Source organism: Tamandua tetradactyla, chromosome 8 (genome assembly GCF_023851605.1).
Source record: "Tamandua tetradactyla isolate mTamTet1 chromosome 8, mTamTet1.pri, whole genome shotgun sequence".
NCBI classification, from domain to species: Eukaryota; Metazoa; Chordata; class Mammalia; order Pilosa; family Myrmecophagidae; genus Tamandua; species Tamandua tetradactyla.
In genome coordinates, this window is record NC_135334.1 from 58,149,491 (window position 1) to 58,165,636 (window position 16,146).

General features: G+C 37.2%; 1 protein-coding gene across 8 annotated transcripts in view; it reads left to right on the forward strand.

Annotated features, from left to right (window-relative positions):
• LOC143644408 (uncharacterized) overlaps nucleotides 1-16,146 on the forward strand; it is a 168,199-nt gene that overhangs the window by 56,210 nt on the left and 95,843 nt on the right. For all 8 annotated transcript variants that reach the window (XR_013156672.1, XR_013156670.1, XR_013156671.1 and 5 more), the window contains one exon: nucleotides 15,333-15,378. Coding sequence is in view for 4 of the 8 variants with exons in the window: in XM_077113348.1 (XP_076969463.1) it covers nucleotides 15,333-15,378 (46 nt within the window). In the remaining 4 variants the exon portion in view is untranslated. The remainder of the gene's footprint in view (nucleotides 1-15,332; nucleotides 15,379-16,146) is intronic.

The following is a 16,146-nucleotide window of genomic DNA, read 5'->3' on the forward strand; positions in this document are numbered from 1 at the left end:
CTTTTTGTCACTGTTAACTTTAGCCTCACCACTTGAGTTATAATTGGCAACTTACACAACACAAGATTTGCACATATCATCTCCACAAGGCTTTCTTTTGTTTAACTCCAGGTTTTACAACTGTCTCAGCCCCTGTCTCTGAATTATTGTTATAGACACTCACATTGCATCACTACTAAACTATTTGTGTTATTTGTTCTCATATTTTAGTAGGTTATTTTTTTTGGGAGGGGTTGTTTTCTATTGCTTTATTTTTAACATGCATGATTTAAATTTGTATGCCTGAGACACTGTTGACAAAAAGTTTTTCCTTGAATGGCTGGTAAATAACATGGTTTTACTTGACATTTTATTAAAATAAATAAAAGAGAAGAGCAAATTCTTGTGGATTCGTATGAAATGTTTTCTCATGTGTGTGGCATTATACTCTCATAATAGACTAAACAAAAGCATTCCTGTGCTTAATGATTAGCTTCAAGTTCAACTGCAGTCAGTAATTTACTAAATATTTATTGAGAACTTACTCTGAATTAGACACATATGGAGGAGTGCTTACAGGGCACAAGAAGATGCTGTGTGCCTACAGTTAAGAAGAAAATAACAACAATTTCTGTCACTTCTCTGCTTAAAATCCCTGGAGGGTCTGGGGTCCAAATTAGTTCCGAGTATTCCTCTCCCATCCAGAGACAAGGCTGAAAGAGCCCAGAAGGGGAGAGGAAGCTTTGCAACATCATACCAGGCCATGTCTCTTATTCTTTTTGACCTCCTTGTTCTGTCCTGGTGCTTCCAATTAATGTTTCATATTAATTATTCCTGGTTATTCCTCTCAGTTTTGGATTAATCCTAGCTTTGCCCCTGGACCCTCACTTTCAGATCTTCTACTGCATCTTCTGGGGAAGTCTCACCCCACCAATAATCAGACCTAGCTTCTGCTACTCAGTCCCACTTGCCTGGGAACTTTGAACATGTTCTATAGCTCCAAAATTAAAATTCCTTAGCGTATCATACAAACATCTTTTAGATTTGATACCTGCCCATCTCTCTAGCTTCATCTACCATTCCTCAAATTGTATGTCATCTTCTGGTTGTATTGAATTTTTTTGAGCTGTTTTTGGAGCAAGTAATTTTATTTCCTATATCAATGTCTTCATGTATGCCGTTTTTATTTTCTCATAAAGAACCCTTGCTTCACCCTCAATTTTCTAGCCATCTCCTCTTAACCCCAAAGCTAATTTCAGGAGTTCCATGTCTCAAGAAGTCTCAGTCTGATTTAGATTCTTCTACTCTAAGCCATTGCACTTATCATGATAGTGTAACAGTGGCTTTACTTATCTGTCTCCCACCTGCTCCCAGACTATAAGCCCTTTGGAAGAGGCAACCATGTCTTGTTAGGCTTTCTGCCCTATCCCTAGCTCATGATTGACACTGTTGAATAAATCAGTGAATGAAAGAATGGATAATGAATAAGCGAATTTACTTGCTAATATATCTATTCAAACAAACAGTAGTATTACAGAGTCTAGTATGGGGGCCGAGAGGTAGAGAGGTCATCAATAGAAAAATTCTTTTTTTCCTTAAATGTGAGCAAGAGTCTAATAAGTGCTAGTTGCTGAATCTAGTTGCTAGTAGCTACATCCAAATGACAACAAAACCAATGATCAGTTCAGTCATAGATTAAATTCATCAATGGATTAACAATTATTGAATATCTATGATGTGCGAATCGCTACTTAATCTATAAAAAGCTAATGATTTAGTAAGAGAGCCTATACAATAATAATGCTGAAACAGGGCAGACTTTATAATCATGGTAGAGATTAAAACAACATATTGTGGGATTCTAATAGGAAACAAGATCAATTTTTATCAGAATTAACCAAATCAACAGCATCCATTATGGGACGGAACAGGCTGTGAAATTCAAAGCAACTAGCAAACTATAGCTTGTTAGGTGGTTGTTTTGCTCTGTTGCGACCTTAAAGTCAGAGTGATAAGGAAGTGAAAAAGTGGAAGGAAATGAGGTAAGGGCCCTGAATGAAGGAATTTAGTCTTGTGAAAGAAAGAGGTTAAACCACAGGGAGGAAAAGATAAAGATTGTTTTGGCGTAGCATTTTGTTGAGTCTCTTCAGTTCCAAGATTAGGGAAAGGAAAAAGAAGGAGAAGGAGAAGGAGAAGGAGAAGGAGAAGGAAAAGGAGAAGAAGAAGGAGAAAAGGAAAGCCAGGCATGGAACCAAAGGAAGACTTGGCATCAGAATAAGGAGAAAACAAAGTGAAAAGAAACAGAAATAACCTGTTTATATAGGAATTATCCTCTTGGACCCTGGTTATAAAATGTTGACACACTTTAATGATGATACAAATGAAAGGGTGGGAGAGGCATGGTTTAAAATTGGAGCAGGCTAAGGAATACAATTTGATATTATAGTTATCATTAGAATTGTTCACAAATATTCCCACTCTCCATCGATGGCATGGAAGGATTGTACTTCCCACCTCTTTTGAAGATTGGTGTGGCTATGTGGCTTGATTTGGCCAATAAAATGTGAGTAGAAGTGACAAAAATGTAGAGTAAGCAAGAAGTATCTTCAGCCATTGAGATTTTGTGGTTGTTTGTTATCCAGTATAACCTAACCTATATTTACTGATATAATTACCAAGAAATGAAAATTTTGGCAAAAAAGAGATGTGCAAAGGAATACTCTAAGGATGGCTTTATGTTGGAAATAATAAAATGTAAAATGAAAATACAATAGCTGGCAATTACAGAAGAGCTATGATTCCTTCTCCCCCTCAATAATGTATCTATAGGTCTTTCTCTTCATATTATTCTCATTTACAGACAGCATCCACTTTTATAATTGAGCTTTTGCCTCAGTGTGAGTTATTTAAAATTCTATATATTTTGTTCCGACAACAATAATCACATTTCTAACTGTCTACAAAGACATCTTTATTTCAGAACAGTAAAACTGTTCAGACATGTTCATGTCTAAAATCAAGCTATGAAATTTCCCAACAGATCAACTCTTCTCTCCAAAAATGCCCTTTCCTTTTCTACCAGCAAAATCTCCATTCAAGCCTTGGAAGCTATCTCAGATTAACTTCCTCATCTTTTTTCTCTATGTCCAACCCCTGCTTCAAAATGCTTCTCATACTTACCACTATCTCTTTACTCATCCCTCAGCTATCCTAGTCTAAACTTATTTGACTCATATCTAGGCCACTGCCACAGCCTACTAACTCATCTCCTCTCCAATATCTTCTCCCATCAATACACCCTACCCACTGTTCCCAGATGTTTCCCTCTTCAAGGACCTATTTCAACACCCGACCTCAGATCCAAGATCTTCCATGATGTGGCTGTCTAGCCCAGCAGCTGCTGTGGTCAGGTTGTCATGTTTTATGTGCTATAAACCACTCTGCTCTTTCCTACCTCTCTACTTTCCCAATATTTTTATCCTCCTTCTCCCCCTGCCCCCAACTTGGAAAGTATTCTCACTTTCATCTTCCCATTCAAAAATCTTACCCATCTTAAAGCTTGTCTCAAATTCCTTTTTTTTTCCCCAAGAAGTCTTACCCAACAAATCTCACCCAGACAGGTGTCTCCCTTCTTATCCACCTAGCCCTGAGTCACAGAATTCTCAGTTCTCTTAGAAATCTTCTAAAGCATTCCTCCGAATTTATGGTTGTGGTTAAGAGATTTGGCTAGTCCTGCAACCATTTAGTAGAACTAGAATTTAGGTGTCCTGATTTTAGTTTTCTTCTCACTATACCTTATTCCCTTTTCTTTACCAATTGTACTATATTTTAGAATTTAAACCTATTAAATCTTGGATTTTGTTTAATATCTACAAATCAGTACACGTGATTAGGATCAAAGAACTCACAGTAGAGTACATATTAGGTTCAGGCTACTCTTTTTGTATTTCTGAGTCTGAGGTTCAGAGTTAGGTTGATATGCAGGGCCAAGACAGTAAATAAAAAAGTTTTGGAACCATCAAAAATCAGAGCTAAGAAAACAAATCACACCTTACTAAAAGGTAAAGTAGTAATTTAAGATCAGTAATCAAAAGACCAGAGTCAGAAGGAATTAGGATTCCAAGCTACAAACGGCCTGATTGAATTATTGGTGGTCAGAGAAAGGCAGATCGATAGTGACAAATCCCTTTACCCAGCCACTAGCATAAGGGGAATAGGGAGAAGGAAAGAAAAGAAACCCTCATCAGAGTCCCCTGCCTAGCTAGAGAAGGTAACCCTAATAGGGAACACCAAGCGTAAGAAAGCTTGATTTTTAATTATAGAAGATCAAGCCAGGCATAGAGGGGCTGAGCAAAGAGGCAGAGCTGCTCTGACACAAAAGACAGGTGCTTTTAGTTGTCTGTTACTGCAACTCCAACCACATTCCTCTGGGAGGTCCGACTGTCGGCTTCAGAGTGCTGATTTGTCAAAGCCCATCTCCCCTGGACACTGGCTTTTTACCCCTGTCCTGTCTGCAGGAAAAGGGAGCCAGTCTACCAGTTACTGGCTTTGCTTAACTGTGCTGACTCCATTTAACTTATTAGTGTGAACAACTAATGGAATATACAAGACACTTCATGCCTCCATGTCTTTGCTTGTGCTATTCCGTCTGCCTAGAGAGTCCTTCCTCTTCCCGTATCATTCTACATCTGACTGGCAAAATCTTATTTATGTTTCAAGATCCTACGCATATGCTCCTGCCTCAGTGAAGTATTCTCAGATTCCCCCGAATTGGAACAGAGCACATCATTCCTTTCTCTGGACTCCTGTAGTTGGTTGCTTGTTTTTATTTATTATGACACTTTAAATATTCTGCTTTATAATGTAATGTAGTTCTTTATCTTTACCATATTAGATTTAAGTTCCTTGAGAAGAAGAACTATGCTTTAATTATCATTGCACCCTTACAACACCTAGATCATTGTGTTGAGTATAGTAGAAATTAAATAAATATGTTGGACTAACTCTTGAATTGGTGTTTATTTTATTATTTATTTTTTAATATTTTTTAATCTAGGAAAATAAATACATGCCAATCATTCAGATAATACAGACATACAAAATTAAAAGTCAAAGTACTCTCTCCCTTAATCCTACTACCCAAAATGCATGACATTTTCTTATGCATTTATATAGCTTATATATATATATATATATATATATGAATACATGCATACAATTTTTCTTTAAAAGCACTTTGCAAGTGCATATACATTTTCCTTATCACTCTGAGTTTAAGGTCACAAAAGAGCAAAACAACCATCTGACAAGCAATAGTTTGCTAGTTTCGAATTTCACAGTCTGTTCCCATCCCATAAATTGTTGACTTGGTTAATTCTAATCAAAATGAATCTTGTTTCTCTGTCAGTAAATGGTTTCACAATGTATCAGAGGATGAATGTGCTTTAAAGTAATCAATTCTTTTATGCATATTTGTTTCCTTTTTTTTTTTTTTTACTTTCATACTTTCAAGCAATTCTACAATAAACCCCCTGATATATTTATAAGTCATTAAAACATCAGGATTTTTATAGGTTGGGTTCTTAGAAATGGAGTTACTGAGTTAAAGTTCATATAACTTAACATGATAGAAATTGCCCTCAAACTGCCAAATTATGCACAACAAAGGGCAGTTCCAATTTACACTCCTTATTGTCTGTGTTGACTCTAGTGTCCAGAGAAGCTTTAGGGGTTCCAAATAGGTGTCTCAGATCATTTAGGGAAAAGGAGGGGTAAGAAAGTCTGGACGTGCACATTGTGGAGTCAGAACACATCTGTTTTGATTGATATTATTTATTGGGCTTTGTATAAAACTTCTTCTGAGAAGAGATTTGGTGCAAAAATAAAATTTGAAAACCACAGAAATAAGAAATTGCCCCTTTAGGCCAATAGACATTAATTCATAGGTTAGTTAGGAATGTTTTCAGCTGCAAGTAACAGATAACACAACACTAGCAGACTGAACCAAAGGGGTTCATTTTTCTCAAATAAAAATTAGAGAGGTAGCTACCACATTTGTTTAGTGGCTCAGTGGTCCTTTGGACCTTTCCCTTATGGTTGGAAAATGTCACCACCATAGCTCCAGCATCACATTTATATTCAAGGCAGGATGAAGGAGAGATACCAGTAGCTGTTGTTCTTTTCTCAGAAATGCAAACTCTCTCCTAGAAGCACTCTACTCCTCCATGAAACCTTTGCTTACATCTCATATCCAGAATTGTTTCTCATGTGTCCTGTAGTAGCTGCCAGGGAAGTTGGAAAAAAGACAACTTCATTTTCCCAGCCTCTATAAAGAAGGCAGGCAAAAGATAAGCAGTTTGAGAAAACACAGAAGAAAATCTACAGGACCTTGGATTTGCCAGTGGATTCTTAGAAAGAACACCAAAAACATGAGCACCAAAAGAAAAAACAGATAAAACGTCTTCAAAAACTTTTGTTCATCAAAGGACATTTTCAAGAAAGTAGAAAGGCAACCTATAGAATGGGAGAAAATATTTGGAAACTTCATATCCAGTAAGGGCTTAATATCCAGATATTTAACGAACTTCTATAACTTAACAATAAGCAAACAATCTAATTTTTTTAAATGAGCAAAGTCTTAAATAGATATTTCTCCAAAGAAGATGAACAAATAACCAATGAACACATGAAAAGATGTCTGTCATCATTAGCTGTTAGGGAAATGCAAATCAAAATCACAATGAGATACCACCTCACACCTACCAGAATGGTTATTATTTTAAAAACAGAAAATAACAAGTATCAGTGAGGATGTGGAGGAATTGGAGTCTTCAAACATTGCTGGTGGGAATGTAAAATGGTATAGCCACTGCAGAAAACAGTGTGGCAATTCCTCAAAAAGTTAAACATAGAATTACGTTATGACCCAACAATTCCACTCAAATGAACTGAAAGCAGAGACTCAAACAGATACTTGTATACCAATGTTGATAGCAGCATGATTCAAAGTAGCTAAAAGTTGGAAATAACCCAAGTGTCCACAAACAGATGGATAAATAAAATGTGGTAGATACATACAATGGAATGTTGTTCAGTTATAAAAAGGAGGATATTCTGATACATGCTATAACATGGATGAACTTTGAAAACATTATACTAAGTAAAATAAGTCAGACACAAAAGGGTAAATGTTGTATACTTCCATGTATGCGAAATATCTAGAATAAGCAAATTCATATAATAACAGAAAGTAGATTATAGGTTACTAGGGGTGAGGAAGTTGGGGAATGGGGAGTTATTGCTTAATGGGTCCAGAGTTTCCATTTTGGGTCATGAAAAGTTATTGTATGTGGATGATGGTGATGGTTGCAAAGCATTATAAATCTAACTAATGCCACTGAATCACACACTTAAAAATGGTTACAATTGCAAATTTTGTGATATATATATATATATACACATATCTCAAAATATAAATTTTGAGATATATATAGATCTGCTCCCAAGTATCCACCATACTAAAGATTAAAAATGTAATTGCAAATAAGGTAGTCTTTACCTTATGGTGCTAATAGCTGAGTTGAAGATAGGTAAATAAATCCGTTTTATTGCATAAAAATGTACAATAAAAATGTTATATGTCCTAATGGAAAAATATGTAGAGGGGGTATTAGCAACCCAAAAGAGAGAATGGTTGTTTTCCATCTAGAGTATGGAGCAGTAGAAGGGGGTCAGGTAAACTTCATTCAGAATGTGATATTAAGCAGAGTTTTGGAAAATGAGTAGAGATCATTTTCTGGAGATCCAGAGGATATAGTGCAGTTCAGGTAAAGGGAATAAAAGCACAAAGTTACACACATTTCAGGAACTACAAACATTTTATTATGACCAAGGAGGCGGTTTGGAAATAAGTGGTGTCAGGATAGGCCTGAAGAGAGGTGAGGCTGGAGCCTTCCCTGTGCCACAGCAAGGAATGTGCAAATTTTGTGACCTGACACTGAGATTGTGTCACCCTTAAACAGTCTAGTGTAACCACAAAAATGGAAAATATGTCAAGAGAGCCCTAAATACCCACCACATTTGCTTGATTTCCCTTTCACCTGGACGCTGCCACGCCCTGACCATGAGTGACCTGCATACCTGCCCATCAAATACTTGTCAGATTAAAGCCTGCCACTGACTCCTGGATGGAGTCACTGCACTTCTCTGTGTCTCAGTTCTTCATCTATGAAATAGTAATTATTCTTTGTGGAACAGCTCTCTAGACTTTTTTCAAAATGTCTCAGATGAATGATTCATGAACTTCAGTGTGGTATAGTTAAGGGACAACAACAATAGCAACAACGCGTTTTGAGTTAGAGAGACCCAACTGTGTGACAGCTCTCTGAGTCTGGGTGCTTCCTCTATAGGATAAGGATAATACCCCATCAATGCCTGATGCCTCATTAGTGCCCCCAAACTAGCAGTTTCTTTACATTCTATTTTGATTTATATTTACCCAGAAGGTACACGGAATAAGTCTAATGTTAGCCTGAAGTCAAATGTCCAGAGACATTGGTGACTTGCTAGAAAGAAGAACAGTCAGCCAGGTAAGTGGTAGAGCTGGGCTCAGGTCCAAGCCTCCTGACTCTAAAGTCAGCACTTTACCCACTAAACCATGCAGCTTCTTTCCTCCAAGTGAAAGGGTTAGATTCACATTTCTATGATGCCTGTCAAATGAGTGATTTTATGAATATATTAACTCCGCACTGTCCTCCAACCTGAGTCCATGGAGCAGAAAGGTCTGAGTTATTCCATGTTTTGAAACAACTCCTGAATGCCTCCCTGTGTCTAGCTATAGCATGACTGTAATCTTGGAGAGAATGTGTATTGACTGTATCCTGGAGAATTAAAGGACTGCTCCAGAGGAAAAAGAAAGGGTGGGACCTCCCTTGTTGCAGGTACTATTACACAGCTTTCTGGGAAGTTTGCAATAATGTCAATTTTAGGAAAAAGACTGTCACTATTTGAAAAAACGATTAGCTCATGACACGGAAGAGACGACCTTTACTTCCAAAAAAAAAAGAGGAAGTAACTAGAGCAAAGGACAACCAAAGAAGATTTGCAACAACAGGGTAAGTTTTGTTAATGTTGCAATTTTACTTAAATAGAAGATAGGCCAATGAAATATTTTTAGACTGGCATTGCAGGAAAATAAGAACAAAATGAATTCTTTAGAAAATATTTTGAGAACAGAATTGGTATATATCCTCCTAAGAGTTATTTCCCTAACTTTCTTCAGTAAATACTAAACTATAATATATCCAAAATTTGTGCTAGATACTAATCTATTAAATTACACAAATTTAATGACTTAAAACAACACACATTTATTATCTCATAGTTCTAGACGTCAGAAGTACAAAATGAGTCTCATGGGACTAAAATAAGGTGTTGGCAGAGTTATGTTCCTTCTGGAGGCTCTAAGGGAGAATTCATTTCCTTGCTTTTTCCAGCTCCTATAGGCTGCCTGCATTTTTTGGTTTGCGGCTCCTTCCTCCATCCTCAAAGCCAGCGGGGTAACCCATTCCTATCTCTCTCCATTTCTGACCTTTGCTTCTATCATCAGATCTCCTTTTCTGACTCTGATTCTACTGCCTCCCACTAATTTGGACCCTAGTGATTATATTGAACCCAGGATATGCTCCCCATCTCAAGATACTGAATCACACCTGCAAAATCCCTTTTGCCTTGTAAGGTTACATATTCACAGGTTCTGAGCAATAGGACATGGACGACTTTGGGAAAGCCATATTCTGTTTACCACAATCACAGTACTTTTCTTACCACAACAATAATAATGCTATTATTATCATTATGCTGCTTCTCTTTGTTCAACCCCTTCAATGATTTCAGGATAAAGTTCAGCTCTTTTGTCGAACGTGGCTGGCCAGTTGTGATCTGGCCATTGCCTACCTTTCTAAGTCCACCTCATTCCGTTCACCTACATGCACTAAACACTTCGTGGCATCAGACACCTTGCAATTCCTCGATAGCGACCTGCTTTCACTTACTGACCAGCCTCTTTCCTGCTGTTCTTTCTGAACAGATTATTCTTTCTCATTCTTCTTCACTCTCAATTCTTATTCTTATCTCCTTTTTTTTTTTTTTTTAGTGATGTATTCTTTTGTTTTGTTTTGTTTTTGTTTTTTTGCATGGGCAGGCACCGGGAATCAAACCCAAGTCTCCGGCATGGAAGGCGAGAGCGCTGCCTGCTGAGCCACCAAGGCCTGCCCTCTTATCTCCTTTTACAACACTTTTTTAGCACAGGTTTCTTTCTTGAGAGATTTCACTCCCCTCTTAGGTGTGATCTTAAGTTACTACACTTCTCTCTTAGTTTTTGTACTAACTATTTTATTAGTGCCTATATTATTGTGAGAATCAAACGGCATAATCCACATAAAGCACTTAGCAGAGGGCCTAACAAATAATAACCACTCACAAAAATTATTCTTAAAATTATTATTATTTATAATTATTGTTATAGCATTCCTTGGCCTTGCCCCCAGTGTAATTTAAGAGCTTCCTCCTCTGTCTTCCATTAGCAACCAGTACATAGAAGGTAGGAGTCTTTCCTGTAATTGCCCATTTATTCATAAGTCTCTTCTGTTGTACAGCCCAACCTTTGAGATCAAGGACTCAATCATTCATTTCCTAGCATCAATAGGAAACTAATACAGCCATCAGAGCCACAATTTAATGGGAACCTATTCTGTACAAAATATGTTATATACATTAACCATAACCCTAGGTACAACTTCATAGATGTACAACCTGTGTATTTGCACAGAGCTGCATGCTTAGGAGGGCTCTGCACTTGCTGTCACTATCTTGAAATCCTTAATAATTTTTTAATAAGGGGCCACCCTGCATTTTCATTTTGCACTGGGATCCAGAGATTACATAGCTAATCCTGCCTAATTCTAGCATCAGTCCTGAAGAATAGAGGTTATACCCACATAACAGATGAAGAAACTCAGAGTCTCAGAGGAGTATAGACTTTGAATCAGGTGATAAATTCTGCTACTTCCCAGTCGTGAGCCCTAGGACAAGTTTACTCATTTCTCTTGAGCTTCAGTTTCCTCTTTTGCACAGAATTATGAAACCCATTTGCAGAGTTGTAAAAGAATAGAGATAATAAATATGAAGGGCCTACACAGTGTAGGCAAATAGTAGAGACTTGGAGAGTAAACATCATTGTTCAAAGTCTCAGTCTCAGCAAGAGTTAAATGAAGATTTCATGGCTATACCTATCCTACTACTTCTCTTTTCTCTTGGACTTGTGTTTTGGAAGATCATTGATAGAAGACTGGTTGCTGGAGGTTGAGACTGGAGTCAGGGAGACTAGTTTAGAAATTGTGGTAATGTAATAGACAACTTTTGGAGGAACTCTCTAACTCATGCCCTTCTCTTTTTTCTCTGATACATGTGGGTGATCCTCCAGTAGTTGAGTCTCCATCAAGTGACTCAGCCTCCCCCAATCTTCTTGATTTTATTGGTCTCCAGTCTCTCCCAGAAATTTGGTATTTTGAACTGAGAGATGCAGAGGTTGAGAACTGTTGCATCCAAATCATGTTCATAGCAGGACCCTTGAGAAAAGGTTCATGGGCAACCTGCTTGCTGCCAAGATCCCTGAACCTACCAGGATCTTGTCTTTCTCAGTGATCGCTCTATCTTTTATCTATGTGTATATCTGTTCAAGAAATGTTTTTTATTTCCTTCTAATCTAGACAGAATTGTAACCAATAGAACCCTAACTAATGCATATAATAATGTCATAATTAGTGTTTCAGGTTTGGTGGGAAGATGCATTTGAGGGACATTTATAATATGTAGGGTTGGGAAGCAGGAGTTTGGAGTGACTCCTAGGATTTTGGCTTGCATCTCTAGGCTAACTTTGCTGTCATCACTAAGATAGGGAATAATGGATAAGGAAGAGGTGTTGGAGGGGGAAATGCTGTATTTAAGGGCCCAGGGAGTATTCAAATAGAGATGTACTATAGGAAGTTAGATAGGTAAATCTGGAATGAAGAAGAGAAATCTAGGATGGAGACAAATATTTTAGAGTCTTTAGCATTTACTTAGTCATTATTGCCATGGGTGTTTGCCCAAAGAGTTAAGTGAAAAAAGAACTCAGAGAATGGAATCCTAGAGTATACCAATAAGACAAAGGAAAATAAAGCTTTAAAGGGGATTGAGAAAGAATGGTCAGAGAGGGAGGAGCAGAACCCAAACGAGGGGGAGAGTTTGACAAAGGAAATGTCTAAATCAATTCGCCACCTTAGCAGCATCCTCTTTGTCTATACCTGAGGTTATAACCCCTATCAAACATAACTGAACCCATTTTCCCATAACCCAAGGAATTCCCTTAAGCTTTATCTTCTGTCCTTTAGTTTGACTTCTAGATTCTCATGCACTGCCTGGCCTCTTTGGATCAATGACTCAGTTAGATTGACTATTTGATGACCTCTAAAATATTATGAGTTAAACAATAATAAGAGAAATGCAAATTGAAACATTCATATAACCTATTATATACCCATTTTATTAGAATATGGATAGAGCAATAAAGCCCTATGTTGGCAGAGGCTGTGGGGAAGCAGGAACTTTACTGGTAGTTTTATATACAGTCAGCCTTCCTACAGAGTAACCTGGAGAGCAATAACAAGAGCCATATATGCCCTTTATTCTATTTTGGAACATACATTTAGGAAACAAGCTAAAGGTAAAAAGGAGAAAAAAAAAAAGGAATTGGTACAGATCTCAGTTTCATTACTTAAAAGAGCAAAAGACTGGAAACACCCAAATCCTCACCTCTGAGGAAATGCTTAAACAATGTCAAACCTAACTCACTCGGAACATTGTGTTAATCATTAGAAATGAACACGTGAATATGGTTTCTACAAAACAATATTAAGTGAAAAAAGCAAGGCACACCAAATGTTGGTGCAGATGTAAAGAAACTGGAACCCTTTATACATTACTGGTGGGTATGTAAAATGGTGCAGTCACTTTGGGAAGCAGTCTAGCAACCTCTTAAAAAGTTAAACATATACCTATCATACAACTCAGTAATTCCCTACTAGTTATCTAACTAAGAGAATGAAAACTTATGTCAAATCAAAGATTTCTACATGAATGCTCATATCATAATTGTTCCTAATAGCCAAAGAGTGGAAATAATCTAGATGTCCATCAATTGGTGAATGGATAAACAAAATGTGGTATATACATACAATGGAATATTATTCAACAATATAAAGGAATGAAGTACTGATATATGTTACAACATGAATGAACCTCAGAAAGATTTTGATTAGCGAAAGAAGTTATGTGCAAAAGGCACAAGGGATACCATCCTTTTTATATATAATTTCCAGAAAAGGCAAAGCTGTTTTCCAGAAAAGATAGCAGATTAGTGGTTGTCTGGTTTAGGGCTGGGAGTAGGAACAAGGATTGATTGGAAATGGGTAAGAGAATTTTTGGAAGTGAAGGAAGCATTCTAAAACTAGATTGTGGTGATTGTTGCAAAATTTTATAAACTTATTTAAAAATCACTGAATTATGAACAGACTTTCTCCAAAGAAGATAGACAAATGGCCAATAACCACACAAAAAGATGCTCAACATCATTAGTCATCTGGTAAATGCAAATCAAAACCCCAGTGAGATGCCATTTTATACTCACTAGATGACTATAATAATAAATAAGAAACAAAAAATAAGTGTTCATGAAGATGTGGAGAAACTGGAACCCTCATCCACTGCTGGTGGGAATGTAAGATGGTGCAGCCATTTTGGAAAACAATTTGGCAGTTACTCAAAAAATTAAACATAGTGATAGCATTTGACCCAGCAATTCTACTGCTTAGTGTATATACCCCAAAGAAATGAAAACATGTATCCACACAAAAACTTGTACACAAATAAACTTTTAGAGCAACATTATTCTTAATGGTCAAAAGGTGGAAACAAGTAAACTGTCCATCATCTGATGAATGGACAAAATGTGGTATATCTATATCCAAGAAAATTATTTAGCTATAAAAAAGAATAAAGTACTGATGCATGGATGAACCTTGACAATATGATGCTAAGTGAAAGAATCCAGTCACATCTATACACATATTGTATCATTCCATTTATATGAAATGTCCAGAGTAGGCAAATCTAAAGACAGAAAGTAGATTAGTGGTTACCTAAGTCTGAGGGTGGGGTGGGGGGAGAATGGGGAGATTTGGAGATGTTAGCTAAAGGGCACAGGGTTTCTGTTTGAGATAAAAATGTTCTAAAATTGATTGAGGTAATGGTTGTACAACTCAGTGAATATGCTAAAAACCTTTGAATTTCACATTTTAAATGGGTTAATTGCATGGTATGCGAATTACTTCTCAATGAAGCTGATACAATTTTTGTAAATCGTTGTACATTTACAATGGGTGAGTTTTATTTATATAATACTTCAATAAAGCTGTTCCATAAAAAGCAAAACACAATCTGGTACTGAAATGTATAGCTCTGTAATTTATAAAATAAGAAAGGCTGGAAGAGACTTGGGAGTGATTTGTGCTATAATGGAAAGATATCCCAGTTGCAATGTAGAGGTCTGGATTCCATTCTTCATCCTGCTGCTTACCGACCATGTGTCCTTGGGCATATCATGGAAACACTCTGAGACTTAATGCTCCCATATGTAAAATAGGGATATTAGTTTCTGTCTCACATAGTATCTTGAGCTGTAAATGTTTAGTGGGTTCATCTTCTTGCCCTTTAGGATTGCTTAAGTATAAGTTTAAAAAAAATGTGGCAGTTAAAATTGAAATAACGTGTGAAAGGGATTTGAAAGTTAAATATCTCATAAAAGAATAAGATAGTCTAGGATCCTAATTCTATACTTCTGTCCTAAGGAAGAACATCAGCATAACCTCAGTCTCAAAAATAAAGTACAAACCCTTTCTCTAAGTGCCTTGGAAAATGCCTTTTCTAACTGACTGTGAAAATTAAGAAAATCTTTCCATGTGCTTGTACATTGTTTAAATGCACTGGTTAAAAAGGCAATTTGGGAGTGACACAAAGAAGCTAGGTATGCTAACAACAAGTCACCTTAGCAATATGTTTTGCTGTTCTAGCCTTCCCAATTCTGGGCTTTACCCCAGGTAGGATGATGAACCCAGTAAACATGGGAACCAAACCATTCTACATAAAATTATTTAGTCATACACAGATAGGGCAGACATTCACCCTTCCCTTAAAATAATGTTTGGAGGGAGAAACGCTCTGAAGTTCTACAAAACAATCTCTTCTTCTCTCTTCAGAATCAGACTCAAGATCCTCAACACCCATCACAGGGCCTGGCATCTGGTAAGTAATCGATATTTAGTTATGTATGAGAAGGAATGAGCAATATTGCCTAGAAGTCCAAGGTTGGCATTGGATACCATAGTTTATTAAAAGAGACCATTACATTGTACATGAGGAATTTCAGAAGGCAGATCTAAAATCATACTTCACATCATTTGGTGTCTGATCCAAGCCACAGAATATTTTCCCATTCATTTATTAAACTGCCTCAGCCTGTGGAGAATTCCCCCCAAATACTGTTCTTATTAGTCTGAAGGGACAGTGTTACTCCAACAGTGTTATTCAATGTAGAATTCTGCATACATTTCAAATGCTTGTGCAGGAACAGTGTGTAAAATGGCTGGTAAATGGATCTGCTGTCCTCCACCCTTCTGAGTTGTGTATCCTGATTTTGATTGAGAAGGGAGCCTGACCAGGCCTGCAAGTGGGCAAATTGTTTCCTTCCATAGTGGGCAAAGGTAAACATCACTAGTTCCAGGAGGGATGTTTTTGAAATTATTCTTGTGGGATGGAAAACCTTCCTCAACTCCAGACTCTCATTCCCACAGTGGATTTGTGCTTTGAAAGGGGTTCAGAGCTCAAGATGAACTTCATTTCCTCCCTCCCCAGGGACGTTCTCACATTCCTGGCATTGCCTGTGGGTACCTTTTCTTCTAGAAGACATTTCCTTCATATAAGCTCCTGGGCCAGCAGCATTCCTCATGTTACCCTTGTCTCACATTCACTGCAGTGAAACCCCTTTGATCAAAGGGAAATAATAGACAGGGA